The sequence below is a fragment of the Astatotilapia calliptera genome, chromosome 14 (assembly GCF_900246225.1).
Source record: "Astatotilapia calliptera chromosome 14, fAstCal1.2, whole genome shotgun sequence".
Taxonomy (NCBI): Eukaryota; Metazoa; Chordata; class Actinopteri; order Cichliformes; family Cichlidae; genus Astatotilapia; species Astatotilapia calliptera.
The window spans coordinates 8,778,335-8,792,325 of NC_039315.1; the positions used below are offsets into that span (position 1 = coordinate 8,778,335).

General features: G+C 41.4%; 1 protein-coding gene across 5 annotated transcripts in view; it reads right to left on the reverse strand.

Annotated features, from left to right (window-relative positions):
• Window positions 1-13,991, reverse strand: part of nbeab (neurobeachin b) — a 201,460-nt gene that overhangs the window by 110,052 nt on the left and 77,417 nt on the right. For 4 of the 5 annotated variants that reach the window (XM_026191619.1, XM_026191618.1, XM_026191616.1 and 1 more), the window contains exons 18-30: window positions 12,255-12,363; window positions 12,072-12,153; window positions 11,843-11,966; window positions 11,056-11,248; window positions 9,912-10,901; window positions 8,759-8,976; window positions 8,357-8,510; window positions 7,993-8,001; window positions 7,303-7,483; window positions 6,271-6,389; window positions 5,563-5,670; window positions 5,121-5,289; window positions 3,048-3,480 (exon numbers count right to left, since the gene is read on the reverse strand). In XM_026191619.1, the coding sequence (XP_026047404.1) occupies window positions 3,048-3,480; window positions 5,121-5,289; window positions 5,563-5,670; window positions 6,271-6,389; window positions 7,303-7,483; window positions 7,993-8,001; window positions 8,357-8,510; window positions 8,759-8,976; window positions 9,912-10,901; window positions 11,056-11,248; window positions 11,843-11,966; window positions 12,072-12,153; window positions 12,255-12,363 (2,889 nt within the window). The remainder of the gene's footprint in view (window positions 1-3,047; window positions 3,481-5,120; window positions 5,290-5,562; window positions 5,671-6,270; window positions 6,390-7,302; window positions 7,484-7,992; window positions 8,002-8,356; window positions 8,511-8,758; window positions 8,977-9,911; window positions 10,902-11,055; window positions 11,249-11,842; window positions 11,967-12,071; window positions 12,154-12,254; window positions 12,364-13,991) is intronic. The other variant, XM_026191617.1, reaches the window with a different exon arrangement.

A 13,991-nucleotide genomic window follows, 5' to 3' on the forward strand; every position in this document is an offset into this window, starting at 1 on the left:
GTAGGCATATTATGGCAATTACTACTGGTTTTACTTTGTGTTCCTAGATAGACAGGAACACAATAGAAAATAAAAATGCAATCAAAGAAACCAAAAACTTAAAAAAAACCCCCAGCTACAATCAAAAACAAATATGCACATACGGAAGTCAAAAATTACGGGTGGCTTTTTCATATAAGCTACTGCACAAAACAGAACATGGTATTATGATGAAAGGGACATTGTTTATTAACTTAGGAAATAAAGCATGTTGCTTAGGATGGAAATGACACTTGTGACCTTATGTAATGACAAAAGAAAAAGCACAGGCACACCATTAAACCACCAGACTCCTCAGTTCACATGCAATCTGACTGGCCAAGGATTAAAGATGATCTAGTGAACTTGGCTCTGCAAGAGCTCCCTGACAGAGAAGAGAAGGAAAGCTTGTCCTTATCGGGTCTGCAGTTGGCCTTTGGGTTTGTGAAGGTGCCAGATAATGTCTCGTCCAATCTCCTGCAGTTACTCTCTGTGACACAGGCCAGGCCTTTGCTCTGTCACGAGCTAAGCCTGTTGTCATCTGAACCAAATCCCCAGAATCCTTCCTCCACAAAAACAACACAGACGGTTGTTGCTGTTTTGTATCTACAGTCACAGATCATGTAAAACATGCCCTGGGAAACAGAGTTTGCCTTGGATGCGTTTCAGGCTGTTGGGTAATTTATTTTACTGATTCTGCTCAAAATATTAAAAAGTATGTTTAATTTCCCCCCAAAAAATACCTCTCTACTTTGTCTTGACGGAGAGAGAATATTCATAAAGCAGATATAATTGCGCATTAAGCAGAAGGTGCAGCCCTGGTGACAACGACATAACAAGCATACAATAATAAAAATAATAGTGAAAGAAAAAAAGCAGTTGAAACTTACACACAGAATAACAGAGAACGAGAGAGCGCCAGGAAAGCTTGAAAGCCTCCTGAAATATTAATATCTCCTGGGATACAGCTGTGCTCTGGAGAACACTGATGACAAGTATCATTTATTGAGCAGATCTTCATAGTTCTCAGTGAAATATCATTGACAGATTTCATGTTTTGATTGCAGGGGATTTTTGTGAATGTCCTCTTGTTTGCCACATTCACCCCTTCCTCACGTTCCTGCAGGGGCCTGCCCATGCTTTGGCATGGCCTGGGCATTACATTAGATCTACAGTATGTTGAGAAAACATGAAACTCTTTCGATGAATAATTCATTAGCCGGGTGCTCATGAATCATGTATAGATTATCTAGTGCATATTTTATTAATAGGATTGTCTTAATTGAGTTGCGGAGAATAAAGGAAGGATTAATCTTGAAATGAATATTAATGAGGTCTGCGGCTGTGAGGGATGACTGCAATGTAAAGTATGACCACAGAAATGTCTCCTTTGTAGATCTAGAGTAGGAATCTAATCTAATAGCACTTTATTCAGAAATACAAGGAATAAAGCAGCGCAAATGTGCTGTGGTAAAATTACACATGCAAATTTAATTTAAAAACAGTTATCGCTGCTCTTCTTCACATGAACAATCAAATATGTAGAGAGGGGACCAATAATATCTGAAATCTGGAGACCTTTAGCAGATGATAAAAGTAAATATTTGATTTTATTTTCATCCATTTAAATACAGCTTTCGAGGACTTTAAACCCCTCCTCTGTGAAAGTGTCTAGCAGAGGGGCCGCTGTGACAGCTGCCCCTGTGCACTCCACTTTCAGCCATTTTTCCCCTCCTTCTTTTTGATGTTGTCTCTCCCAATCTATTTTCATCCTGACAGACAAATGAAAGGTCCGTCCACGGCTGGCAGTTCATTTCGCTGGCAGGTGGCAAACAATTAGACACAGCAAATAGAGGCTGGAGAGGGAGTGACATGAAAAGCATGAGACAAAGTTGTAAATGTGGTCAGGAGCCTTTGTGTAAAAGCATTTCAAAAATAATACACTTTGCCGCGGCGACTCATTTCAGGCTGCCACTTTCCATTAAGGATGTGAGCGGTGAGGACGATGGCTGGCTGCGGTGTGGTGCGTGGCCACTTCTGTTCAATCTGTCATCAACGCCCAGGAGACCCCCACCCTCTAAGCTGTCCAGTTTCCACATACCACTTCATCTTTTCCCCTATTCATCAAGCTCACCTCAACCCAGCTCAGCAACAGCATGCATTAAGGCGAAGGGAGGCCCCCATTGTTGCTCCTGACCCGGTGGGTCCTCTGCTTTCTCTCTGAGGTCTGAACGCGAAAAACTCTGACCAACTAAGTGGTTTCCAGAGGAAAGGGTTAGTTTTGGTTTGTGCCAAACAAACTTAAATTACTTTGTGAAAAATGATTATTTCAAAACTTTATCAGCCACAGGAAACAGAGTTCGGAGGAACTGATGCTTGAAATCCCTGTAGAAGCAGGTTTGTAAACACACAAATCCAAAAAGATTACTGTGTGGTTTTATCTAATCCAGGAATTTAAATAAACTGCAGCAGACCCACCATGCCTCAGATACTCTTTTTAAACATGGGAATCCTTTGCTTTGTTGAAAGAATACAATACAAGTGGCCTGAAATGAAAAAAAGTGCTGCAAGCTACTTAGAAACCATTAGCGCTAAACTGGATGACTAAGGTAAACCCTGAGGATTTACATCACTGTTCTGTAGCCACTCAAGATGCTGCACACACCCAAACATATCGGCAGAAATCCGCTGATGATTCAACTCAAAGATTTTTTTAGGAAAGATCTTTTCTTTCCTATTATTTCTTAAAAACATGAAAATCAGACCCTTTTGTAATCCATCACAGTCGACATAAAGTTCAAATGTCATGCTTCATCCAGTGATGTAATGACAAACCAATGATACTGTGACTTTCATTTAAAAAATGCAAAACAAATGTTCACCTTGACAAATCTGAAACTCAATAAAGAGTGTTCACTGATTTTCGTGTTGAAAAGAAAAAGGAGGGATTATTTGCAATAATATCTTGGCGCTGTTTAGCTGGCAGAGAAAAACTGAAGCACCATCATAGAAATGATTCACTTCCTCACCTGTCAAAGGAGTGAAACTGCATGGGCAGCATGGCCTGGGCCTTGGCAGCAGGGTCTGGATAAGATAAAGGTTCCACCCCAGCCTCCATGCCCTCCATTGGAGCTGCTACCAGACTCTTCAAAATCTCTTTAACATTGATGCCCTTGCTGGGCTGACTGATGCTGGTGACAGAGGAGGTCGGTTTCAGCACCTCCACACTAGAGGATTCAGACAAGCTCTCCTGGGACTTGTTCACCTCTGAAGAGAGTGTAGATATGAGGTCATTCACGACACTTGTCCCTCCAACGCTGTGGTCCACGTCAGACCCATTAAGGACGCTGGCTACCTGCTCCTCCCCGATCCCAGAGTCTGTGTGGGGAAGAAAGCTTTCCGTGTGGAAATCTTCTGATGGTACAAGATGGTCTTTACTGCATTCAAAAGTTGGAGCTGTTTCTGTAAAATATACACAGAAAACTGAAAGTTAAAAAGGCTGAGACTAGCGTTACCAACATAAATATAGTACATTCATTATAAATGATAAGTCTAGTCATAATTATTTTTCATTTATGACTGACTGAGTCAGAAATAAGTACGGTCTAATGTGTGGTATGTAATGTTTACTGGATAAACAAGTTAATTATTCAAACTGTGTCAATCTCTACACTAAATAGGGCACCATATATCACGCATTTTAAAAACACAGTCAGTAGTCTGACAAGTGTCAAAATAAAATTCAAATAGAATTTCTTGGCATAGAAGAAATTGGTATTTTTTAATGGTTTTTAAGAAGTTAAGTAAATATGATACCAGTATTTGTGAGGACAAATAAATTCCGTGGTTTGGTTTGCAATCGTCCCCAAATAGTAAATTTAGCATGTGTAGAACGAGCCACATGCCAGGACAGTTTCTTACCCACAAGTTCTGATTCTCTGGTGAGATAATGTTTTTCCCCCTCCATGGTAATAAGCATGAATCCTTTTCTTCAGCTTTCTTCAGCCTAAAGTCATGTCTATTTAATAGTTTGAGCTAGTATTCTGCGAATTTAAAAAACAAACAAACACTGCACTGTGCATCTCTACATACATGGGGAACTTAGTCATTAAAATTAGGGTCTATGTATGGATCAAGTCTTTTTTCATTTTTCCTGAAAATGCAGAGGTGCCTCTCTCACTCTCACTGGCTCATCCTGACCCAGTGGCAACCTAGATGCAAGGGTGGCCTTATTAATATTCATCACATGCCCCCTAACGAGGTCAACAGGGCTTGATTTAGCTAGCAAGTCTACTGGCTTCCTGGTCCATCAGACAATCGTCTGCCACATGCCGTCTGGAAAATTCCCCCATTTTCTGGTGAAATTTATGAAGGCGGCAGTGTGCCTCTCTCCTCCCAGCAACCTCTATGATCCCATTCTCCTCTGGTGGATTGCTTGCCTAATGGGGACTGACAGATGGGGCTGAAAATAGCAAGCCTGGCTCCAGTGCCCCAAAAACCCACAGTAGTTGGCCAGCATGCGGCCGTTTTCTCATCTTTTAACTTCTTGCTGCTCATCTTCACTTTCTTTATTCTGTGTGTTAAACTTACATGTTTCCTTTGGCCTCTCTCCTCTTCCCGTTTCTTTTATTCTCTTCACCTTTTGTGTGAATTAAAGTTGATGAAGTGTGCTCACTCGTGCATTTCATAATAGTAAGTTGGCACTGCAGCAGACATTGTGCTCAGCCTTTGTAGCCAGCCACTGATTTCCTTTCATGTGACTTAATGTATGATTTATGACTTGAGGCATGTACTTCCTTTCATTTCAAACAGAACGTTGATACCTATTCAAGTTCATAACCACCATCTCCAGCACCAGTGTTCTTGCGTCCACATTTAATTTGCTGCGGTGCAATTAGCAGAGCTCATGAATAAATCATAGGTGAGTTAGTGGAGTGCAGCAGGATATCCCTGTTATTTTATTGGAGGAGCGCTCATAGACTGGCACTAGAAGGACCAAGGACACTTAACATTTGTGTATATCAGACAGTCACTTCAAACTGAGATTAGCTGAGCAGAAAAACAAGTTTAATCAGGGAAAGGCCTGGCATAGCTGTCCACACCTGTGCTGGTTGGTGAGTTGATCTCCTGACGCATGCTGCGGCCTGACTGGCTGCTTATTCTGACGGTCTCACGTTGGGGCTCAAGGATGTCACGGTATTTGGAAACCATGAGGACAGAGATGAAGTATACCACAGCTAAAGCCAGGAACTGGGCTTGCTTACTGTCATCCTGTAAAGAAGTATCACAAAAATGCCACTTTGTATTCAGAATATGCATTTTGACACAATCCACTGCTGCTGTTTTAAACACTTCTCACAGTATCTTACATACAAAGCATGAAAGTCACAGCGAGTAAGGTAAATATTCTCAACATATTTCTACATTTGCTTTGTATGCATGTTGATTGTATATTGTGGATTCCATCCCTGCTAACCTGCAGGGTGAAATCCTCTTTTCACACTCACTACCTCACCTTTGTGACAAACACATGTCTGGACTCACCACGTCACGAAACACCACAGCACGGAGTCGATTGATATCCACATCCTGCAGAAGGCGATCGGGGTCCTTGATGGGAGACAGGTTACTAGGGAGAGTCTCTATGGCTGTCTAAAGCAGAGAGACGACAGGACGTGACATGCTACTCCGTTTCATCAAAGCTCACCTTTATGTGTGTTTTTTCCTTTCAGATTATTTTAGGGATTAGAAAAAAGATAACGATCATAGAGCTTAAAAAAATCTGCTGATATGGTGGGTTCAAAGTCAGATTTAGCATCACTGGATGTTCAGATGATACAAAGAACTGTTTGTCCCTCTACGCATGTCACATTATGAGCACTGGTCAAAGTTTTCTCTCACTGGTGGTTCTCATGCTTTTTTGCCATGAATCACTTCAAAAACTGGAAAACAGTTCACACCCCACGGGCTGCAATTTTTTTTTATCAATAATGAACAAAGACATTTTGATCTGTATTTTATTTTAGTGAATCAAAGATCAGCAGTACAGCATCAAACTCTTGCTTACCCTCCCTACAAAAAACATTTATTCAACTTTAATGGCAATTTAGCTTTTATATAATTCATTTGGATTTGTAAACAAGGAGCATCAAACAGAACAGGGAACTTTAATTCCTAGCAGCTAAGTCAGGAGACTAGCTGCTGCAATATTTTGGACACTTGAGACAGGTCATATGTGGCATCACATCCTACCTTGCTGGTAGCGTTATGCAGGATTTCCTGAGTCTTGTTGTTGAGAATGGAAGACGTATTTCCCCTTTCCCTGTGTCTCTGCCTGCACTCCAGACAATTTCTAACGGCCACACAACACACTACACACACACACACACACACACACACAGTAGATAAATAGGCTAATTTCAGAGTTAAGTGGAAATTAAATGTTAATAAAAGGCACAAACTCTTTGAAACGAATCAGTTATCTCTGATGACTATTTGTTCCAGGCTGTCAGGAAAGATAGCAGGAGTAAAATCAGCAGGCAGACCGATTTCACACTGAAGCCTGTGATGACAAATTGTATGTTTGCACCAAGGACACTTTGTAGTCTGAAGGCTATTTTCTATCCCCCAGAGCACAACTTATGAGTCAGCAATCAAGCAAACACAGGCTCGCCAACACACAAACCCACAGGAACAAACAGGTACAGACACATTTTGACTGACTTTGTGTTTCAAATACTTCATCCAAAACATCTGAACTATGAATCTTACAGCTGTCCACATTTTAGTAACTCTGAATTTAGGCTGTTATTGCCTTTTTATTTAAATATAATTCATCTGATCTCTATTATATGAAATGTCACATGCAAACAGGCACATGGGCAGAGAGCACCTCACAGGGTCCTATGAGACACTAATGACAGACACAAAGGCTAGCATTTGCAAAGAGAACCTGATCAAACTGCAAATGAATCTCTCTGCTGGCTCTGAATCCCAAAAAATTGACTCATTTTTCACCGATAGAAACTGCAGCAAAAGCCTGAACATTCTCCAATCTAGTATACAATTAGCAAACCATTCCTAAATTAATGACCTTTTTATGATTGTCATGGATTAGAGGATTTATCAGAATATGTGAAGAGACTACCGTCATGGTATTTTCCACCTCATTCACCTTTCAGTATACAATCACTACATAAAGATATGTTAATTTAATTGCTACCTCACTGCATTGACTTTTACTCATTCACATCTCTGGCCACAAACATGTGATCACCATCTTACCAAGTCTGAGGCACTGACGCATCAGGCCACCTGAGGACATGTTCTTTTCAGCCTCGATCTCACTGAAGTTGAGGGAGCTTGAGAACACCAAGACATCCACCATGACCATGAGACGGGACAGGAAAGTGATGGCGGTCTCTGAGGACATGCCCTGTGTTGCCTCGATGTTCTCTAAATCAGTCTTGAAGAAGCAACAAGGGAGACTTGATATATGCACATTCTCACTGCCAGCTGTGGTTAAAATGTGATTATTTAAAGGAAACGTGCAAAAAATGTGAAAAGGTAGGCATGTCACATCTATTAATACAGTATAGAATGTGGCTGAATTTTCCACAGAGAAATTTAGGCCAGAAAGTAGGAAACACCATATTTCATAAGTGGTCTAAACAGGGTGTCTAAGAAAGTAGAGCTAGAATTACAAGCAAAAACTGGAGGAGTATTGGATCTGAGTTTAAGTAAATCACACACACACACACACACGCGCACGCACGCACGCACGCACGCACGCACGCACGCACGCACGCACGCGCGCACGCGCACACACACACACACACACACACACACACACACACACACACACGTGGGCAGTACATATGTATTCAGATCTATTTAGTATGAATCAACAGATTCTTTTATAACTATAGCGCAAAATTCACAGAGAGCAAATAAAATAGCGATAGAAGTACTAACCTTGGTACTCTACACAGGCACAAATGGAAAAAAAGAAAGAGAGGGGAAAAAAATAAAATCAAAATCAATTTCAATTCAAGACTGCAAATTAAATCTTATAATTGTACTAGAAAGATCAAAGTAAACAAGAAAGGCACACAGGGAAATTAATTACAAGCATAAGAAACTGTGCCAAAATAATGTCTCAAGCATTAATTATAGCAGGATGAAGCTGAACAAACAAAGCCCCAATCAATAAACACAAACAAGTATTTTTCTTTAGCCCCCACAGGTACAAACTGTATCGTTAGAGCATAGACGGAGCAGTTTTAATAAACTACCACTAGATGTCATTATTCCCCTTCACTAAAGTCAGTTTACTTACTGAAGGAGACGTGGCTGCTGAGAGAAGGGGCAAAATCCCTCCACAGGCGATAATGATGTTGTCAACCATTTGCGAGATGAGATGGATGGTGTTGTGGACAAAAATGATGTTCTCATTACTATTAACAAAGTCCATGACCGATTTAGTGGAGTGACTGCAAAGAGAGGTAGGGGAAAAAAACGCGAGCATGTGTTACTCGCTTCTATGAAACACAGGACAATTTACTGCACTGTAAGCAAAGAAACAAAAATATCAGATGAATAAGAATCTAATATCTCTAAAATAGTAATCAAACTTTGTGTTAGTTCTGGTACAGGGGTAGTAAGGGTAAGTATCACTAGGTGCACCATGCTCACCCTCCCTCTCACTGGCTCTCAAGCGCACATAAATCATTTCACACACCTCCTCCAGACATGGACGTCACTCTCCAGTGCAAACAGCAGGTCAGTGAGCAGTCTCTGGTGCATGGCTGACCATTTGAACTCTGGGATGCGGAACATTGTAGTGCGTGGGCCAGGGCTGAACTGACGTCGTTGTTCCTCTGTCATGGGCGTCCCCCTGAAGCCAAGATCCACATGTATGTCCCTTTCCATTTGGGTGATCAGGCGGCCATGCAGACTCTGATTGAAGACCAGTTAATTACTTAAACAAATTAATCTGGAATTACATATACAGTCAGTGAGATTCATGAGATACTGAAACACATTATCTAAGTGTACTTATCTGATCAATAGCTCGCCCAAAATCAGATATAACCCTACTGTCATACTATTAGTTGCAAATGATAAATTGCCAGGTTATACCGGGTCCTCAAATAACCTCTTAACACCTGCGGGTACAGAAAACTCCCCCAAAAACAACAACAAGCCCAGTGGAACCACGAAACCGCTTTAAGATGAATGAGTCAGCAAGGTGCTGCAAAAGCCCTGTTTAAAAAGCAATGGTGATAAATTCAACATGAGCAATTACGCAACAGCAAAAAAAGATTTAAAAATAAACTCTGCTCCCCACAAGCCCTCCATCACAGTGACCCAATCCAAGCAAAAGATCCTGACCTCTGAGAAGGAGCACAGCTCATAAGGGGAGCAATGAATAAATCCCAGGCGATTGCTGCAGAATAATGCTTTGTCTATTTCTACCCTCATGTTGGCTCAGCCAACTATTCCACCAGCCCAGTTTCCTGAGTCTCAGAGGGATGACGCCTGTGTGCACCAGGCCTTCCTGTATCCATTAGAAATGCAGTTGGGGAAAAGAATGATCTCTGTGGGCCTGTTAATATAGAGCTGTTCAAAAGGGCTAACACTTCCCTACAGTGACCTCAGCCTCACTCCTTACTTTCCTCTCTTTTTCCAACTCTGTCACTACCTTTTTTAAAATTCAAGATTATTTCATTTATCAGTTATAATTCCCTCCTGGATAAAAGCTTTCAAATTGGTGGTCATGTCAGTGAACTTTTACCATTTCCTCTATTTAAACTTTTTTTTTTTTAAATCTCGAAATATTGGAGAAAACTTATTTTGCTTGAGGGAACTACATGATTTAATTTCACACTAACCTGGGTGGTGGCTGTAGTCTGAATCTTCTTCGTGTCCTTGTCTTTGCCATCATCTGATTTTTCTGTGTCAGAAGTGTTGGTTGTTGCATCTACACCGCTGCTGGTCTTATTAGACACGAGGTCCCCTTCAGATTCAGCTGCCGCTGTCCCCTCGGTGACCTCTAGGTCTTTAGAAGAGGTGTCAGTTTCAGCACCGGGAACAGAGCTGATACCCTCCAGGGCTGTTTGTAGTTCAAATTCATCCTTCTCCAGGATACTGGGTAAAGAGCTGCGTGTCATGTGGACTAAAAGGCTCAGTTCAGTATCGGCACTGTTGTGGACTGGTGGCTCTGGGCTGGGTAGCACCAAAGGCTCATTTGGATTGAGTTCATGCAGTAGCTTGTCCTCAATGCTGCCTGCCACCTTTCCAAACAGGAAGCTGTTGCTGTGAGGGATGCTGTCCTCATCTAGGGTAATGAGAGGGGCTGCATTTTGGTCATCCATGCTGCCTTTTGCCAACAGCACACTGTTAACATTGGTGTTTAGCTTGTCCACAGCAGCACAATAAACATTATCCAACAGGGAATCCACCTCCACCAATGCTCCATTTTCAGATACTCCCAAAGGTTCAGAAGATAGGTCCAGATCATCCAGCTTAACCTCCGTAGCCTCCACCTTTTCAGCCTTGATGTCCACCAGGAGATCATGAACTTCGACCCGGACTCCATCTACCAAACCCTCTGTTCCTTTGAAACCCTCTTCAGACCCTTTACTTTCAGCCAGCAGATTGCGCGAGTCTGAACTCTCATACTCTGTCTCACTCTCAGGTGTCTGGGAGTTATCATCTATTTCTCTGATCTCAATCACACCCTTGATGCCAGAGGCTTGAGCAGACAGACCAGAGATGGTGCTGACCAAACCCTTCTTCCCCTTCTTAATATTCTCCTCTTCCTGACGTTGGTACTCTTCATACATCTTAGCCAAGTACTCTTTATGTGCTTCATATGTCACCTATAAAAAGGTCAGTTTTACAAACAATATCAGCTACACATTTATGATACAGCCAGCTGTGAACTGACAGCGGAGACAAGACTGAATGAATTGCAATGTTTCCACGGACGGCAGAGGTCAGTGTTTCTTCTTTGCTGTACAACGCAGCACTCACCTTTGAGTGGGCTATGGAGAGTGTGTCCACCCACACGCGCCATCCTCCCCACTCGTACTTGATTGCATGGTAGAGCAGAATGCGAAAGATGTTGTACACCATCTCCGTGATTTTCTGCTCTTCAGTACTTTTAGGGTTAATGTAGCCAAGAGAAAACATCCAGTCCTGCCAAACGGAACACTGAAGCAAACACCTGCAAAAGGCACATCAGTCAGCTAATACAATCTGCGTAGGGCAAGTATTTAATCCTCTTACCTTTAGTTTTACATTTCTAATTAGGACTGGTGATATAAAATAATTTAAACCAATTAATATTCTGCTTCTTTCCTACATCCTTGTTTCTACCAAAAGAGCACATCATGTTTATTTGACCATTTCTATAATGATTTTATTGCCAATATTAAAAAATGAGCAGAGTACAAAAAACATGAACTTTTTTCTTTATTTTACATCAACAGATTGACACGCCACAGCATTTTGACCTTTTAATTTAGGCTAATTAGTGTTCTTGATTTAGGCCAGAGGTTTCCTAGGGTCGGGAATCTAATTGCTATGTGCACTAAGATAGTGTGCATACGGATATGAGAAGGACAAATTTGAGTGAAAAAGCGAGAAAGAAGAAATGAGCAAGTGCCAAAAACTGTCATAGAAACATCTGCTGGAGAACACATGCACGTCCAAAGATAATTTAGCATTAATTAAAGATGGTAATGTTTAATAGGCTGATACATTAACCAGCAGGATAATTAATGGCGTGGGAGGGCGAAGGTGGCTAGATTCTGCTCACCGTCTGTTCTCTCGGCTGTTGCTGAACAGTTTGATCATATCCGAAAGGAAGAGGCGGCGAACCTCCATCAGCTCTGTGCTGGGGGCAGAGCTCTTCAATAAAGTTGCCACTACCTTGAGAATCACTGATATCACATCCATCCAAACACAAAAAGGTGCAGGTATTATCTATGCTGCTAGATAATCATGTACATTGGAAAGCAAAAGACTGTGACAGAGAACAGGCTCACTTGGGTTCTGAATCTTGACAGTGGAGTCAGGCTCAGGATGGGGTTTGTGAACTACCTGCGTGCACACCTGCTCCGTCAGAATCTGGCGCAGAGGGCGATGAAAAGACGTCAGTCACACATACTGTACATAAAGACCAATGTTGGAGTAATGCTAGCACATTGGAGTGGAAAATGTTTTGTTACCTCGTAAAGAGTGTTGTAGGTCGTCACAGTCACAGTGTTTGTGTGTAGCATGAGCCTCTCTCCCAGGAGAGTAAACAGGCTGTGTGTGTGCATGATCTCCACCTTCCTCCTGTAGATAAACACAATCACACACACACACACACAAACACACACACACCGGCATAATGGGAAAGTGGCTTGTTTAGAGCTCCCTAAGCCACTGAAAGGATCAGTGAGTGCCGTCAGCTTGCTTCCCAGTTCTCACCCACAGGGAGCCAGGCTCTGGAGACAAGTGTCAGGAACTGCCTGCTGTCATAAATTGGGGGAATTTTGTTGGAGGTGTGTAAGATAACGAAGTTATCCTGTCACTAGGAAAGGCTCCAAGATGCAACAGAGGCATACCACAGGTGAATTGGTTCAACAGTGACAAACTGCATGGGCAAAAAGTATAAGGACTGCTGTCATAATGCAAACCTAAAGCTGCTTTACTCTGACTAAAGACAAGTTGGAAATTTCCTAATAAATTTCAAAATCTGTATTTTATAGAGGCTGGCAAATTGAACACTCTGGGAAAGAGCAGCATTTCTCTCAACTGTATAAATATGGAAATTTAGGAGAAAAGGGCAGAGTGATGATGCATAGCATGCTGAGCTTTACAGTCAGTTACCATCACCATAAAGCAGAAGAACAAGCTTTGTTGTCAATGCTTTCATGAATGTAAATCCAGACAATGACACTCTATTTTTTCCCTGAATACACTTTAAATTAACAGTTGAGACAATATTATAAAGAAGGCACACTGTTTAAAATATGGGAATTGGATGTGAGCTATTCAGTGAAAAAAGATTAAATACCCTGCTATTAGAAAGATAAGGAAATTGTACAGCTGTAAGCACATTAAGATCTGAAGCTATAAACCTCCCATTTCATATTCACAAGGATTTTTAAATGTTTAATTTTATGATTACGGTGTGAGCAGTTGAAGTTATTACCAAAAACTGGGATTTGAGTGAAACTTGCACTTGAAAAATTTGCAAATATCTTATATTTGCTTTCTCTCATGCTCTTTTTTCCAGTTTTCTTCTACTGCCTGGGCCCAAAATACAAATTAATTTGTTTATCGGGTTGACCCATCGACCCAGACAGAATAGCAATATCTACCATCACCGTGCTAATGAATATACATAACAAATCAAATTATTATTAAAGACTCATAACCTCAAGAAAATCCTTTTAATTCATTATGAGCTGCACTAGCGCTTATAGGGAACTGCCACTGTGCATTACCTTGTGCGAAAGCTATTAAAGGGCAACGTGAGGATTTAGGCTTTTCAATTGCGCCTGAGGCTTATGCTTGCCATTTCTTTCTATTCAGCAGGCACCAGTAACACTACCTGATGCACCGCTATTGTTAACTCACCACCCGCATATCTTCCCCTGCAACCTGCATTTTAAACCATAAGCTTTCTACCCGTAGGCACTCTCTTTCCCCTCTAATGTGCAGAATACTGATAATATGCTGACATCCTAGTCAGTATTTTATTATTTATTTTACACTGTGAGACGGTAACTTGGGCTTCTTCTACCCTTCTCAAGTGAATTAATGGTTTACGGGCAAATTGCCAAGAATTCAGGTGTTCAACAAGGAAGTGCACCCACATTTGCAAAGCTGGCATCAAGTCAAGAGTTTTTGGCTCTTCCCTGTAGCAGAAACAGATGATACTTCCTCTTTCTCCAAAACCTAATTTAGAATTTTTC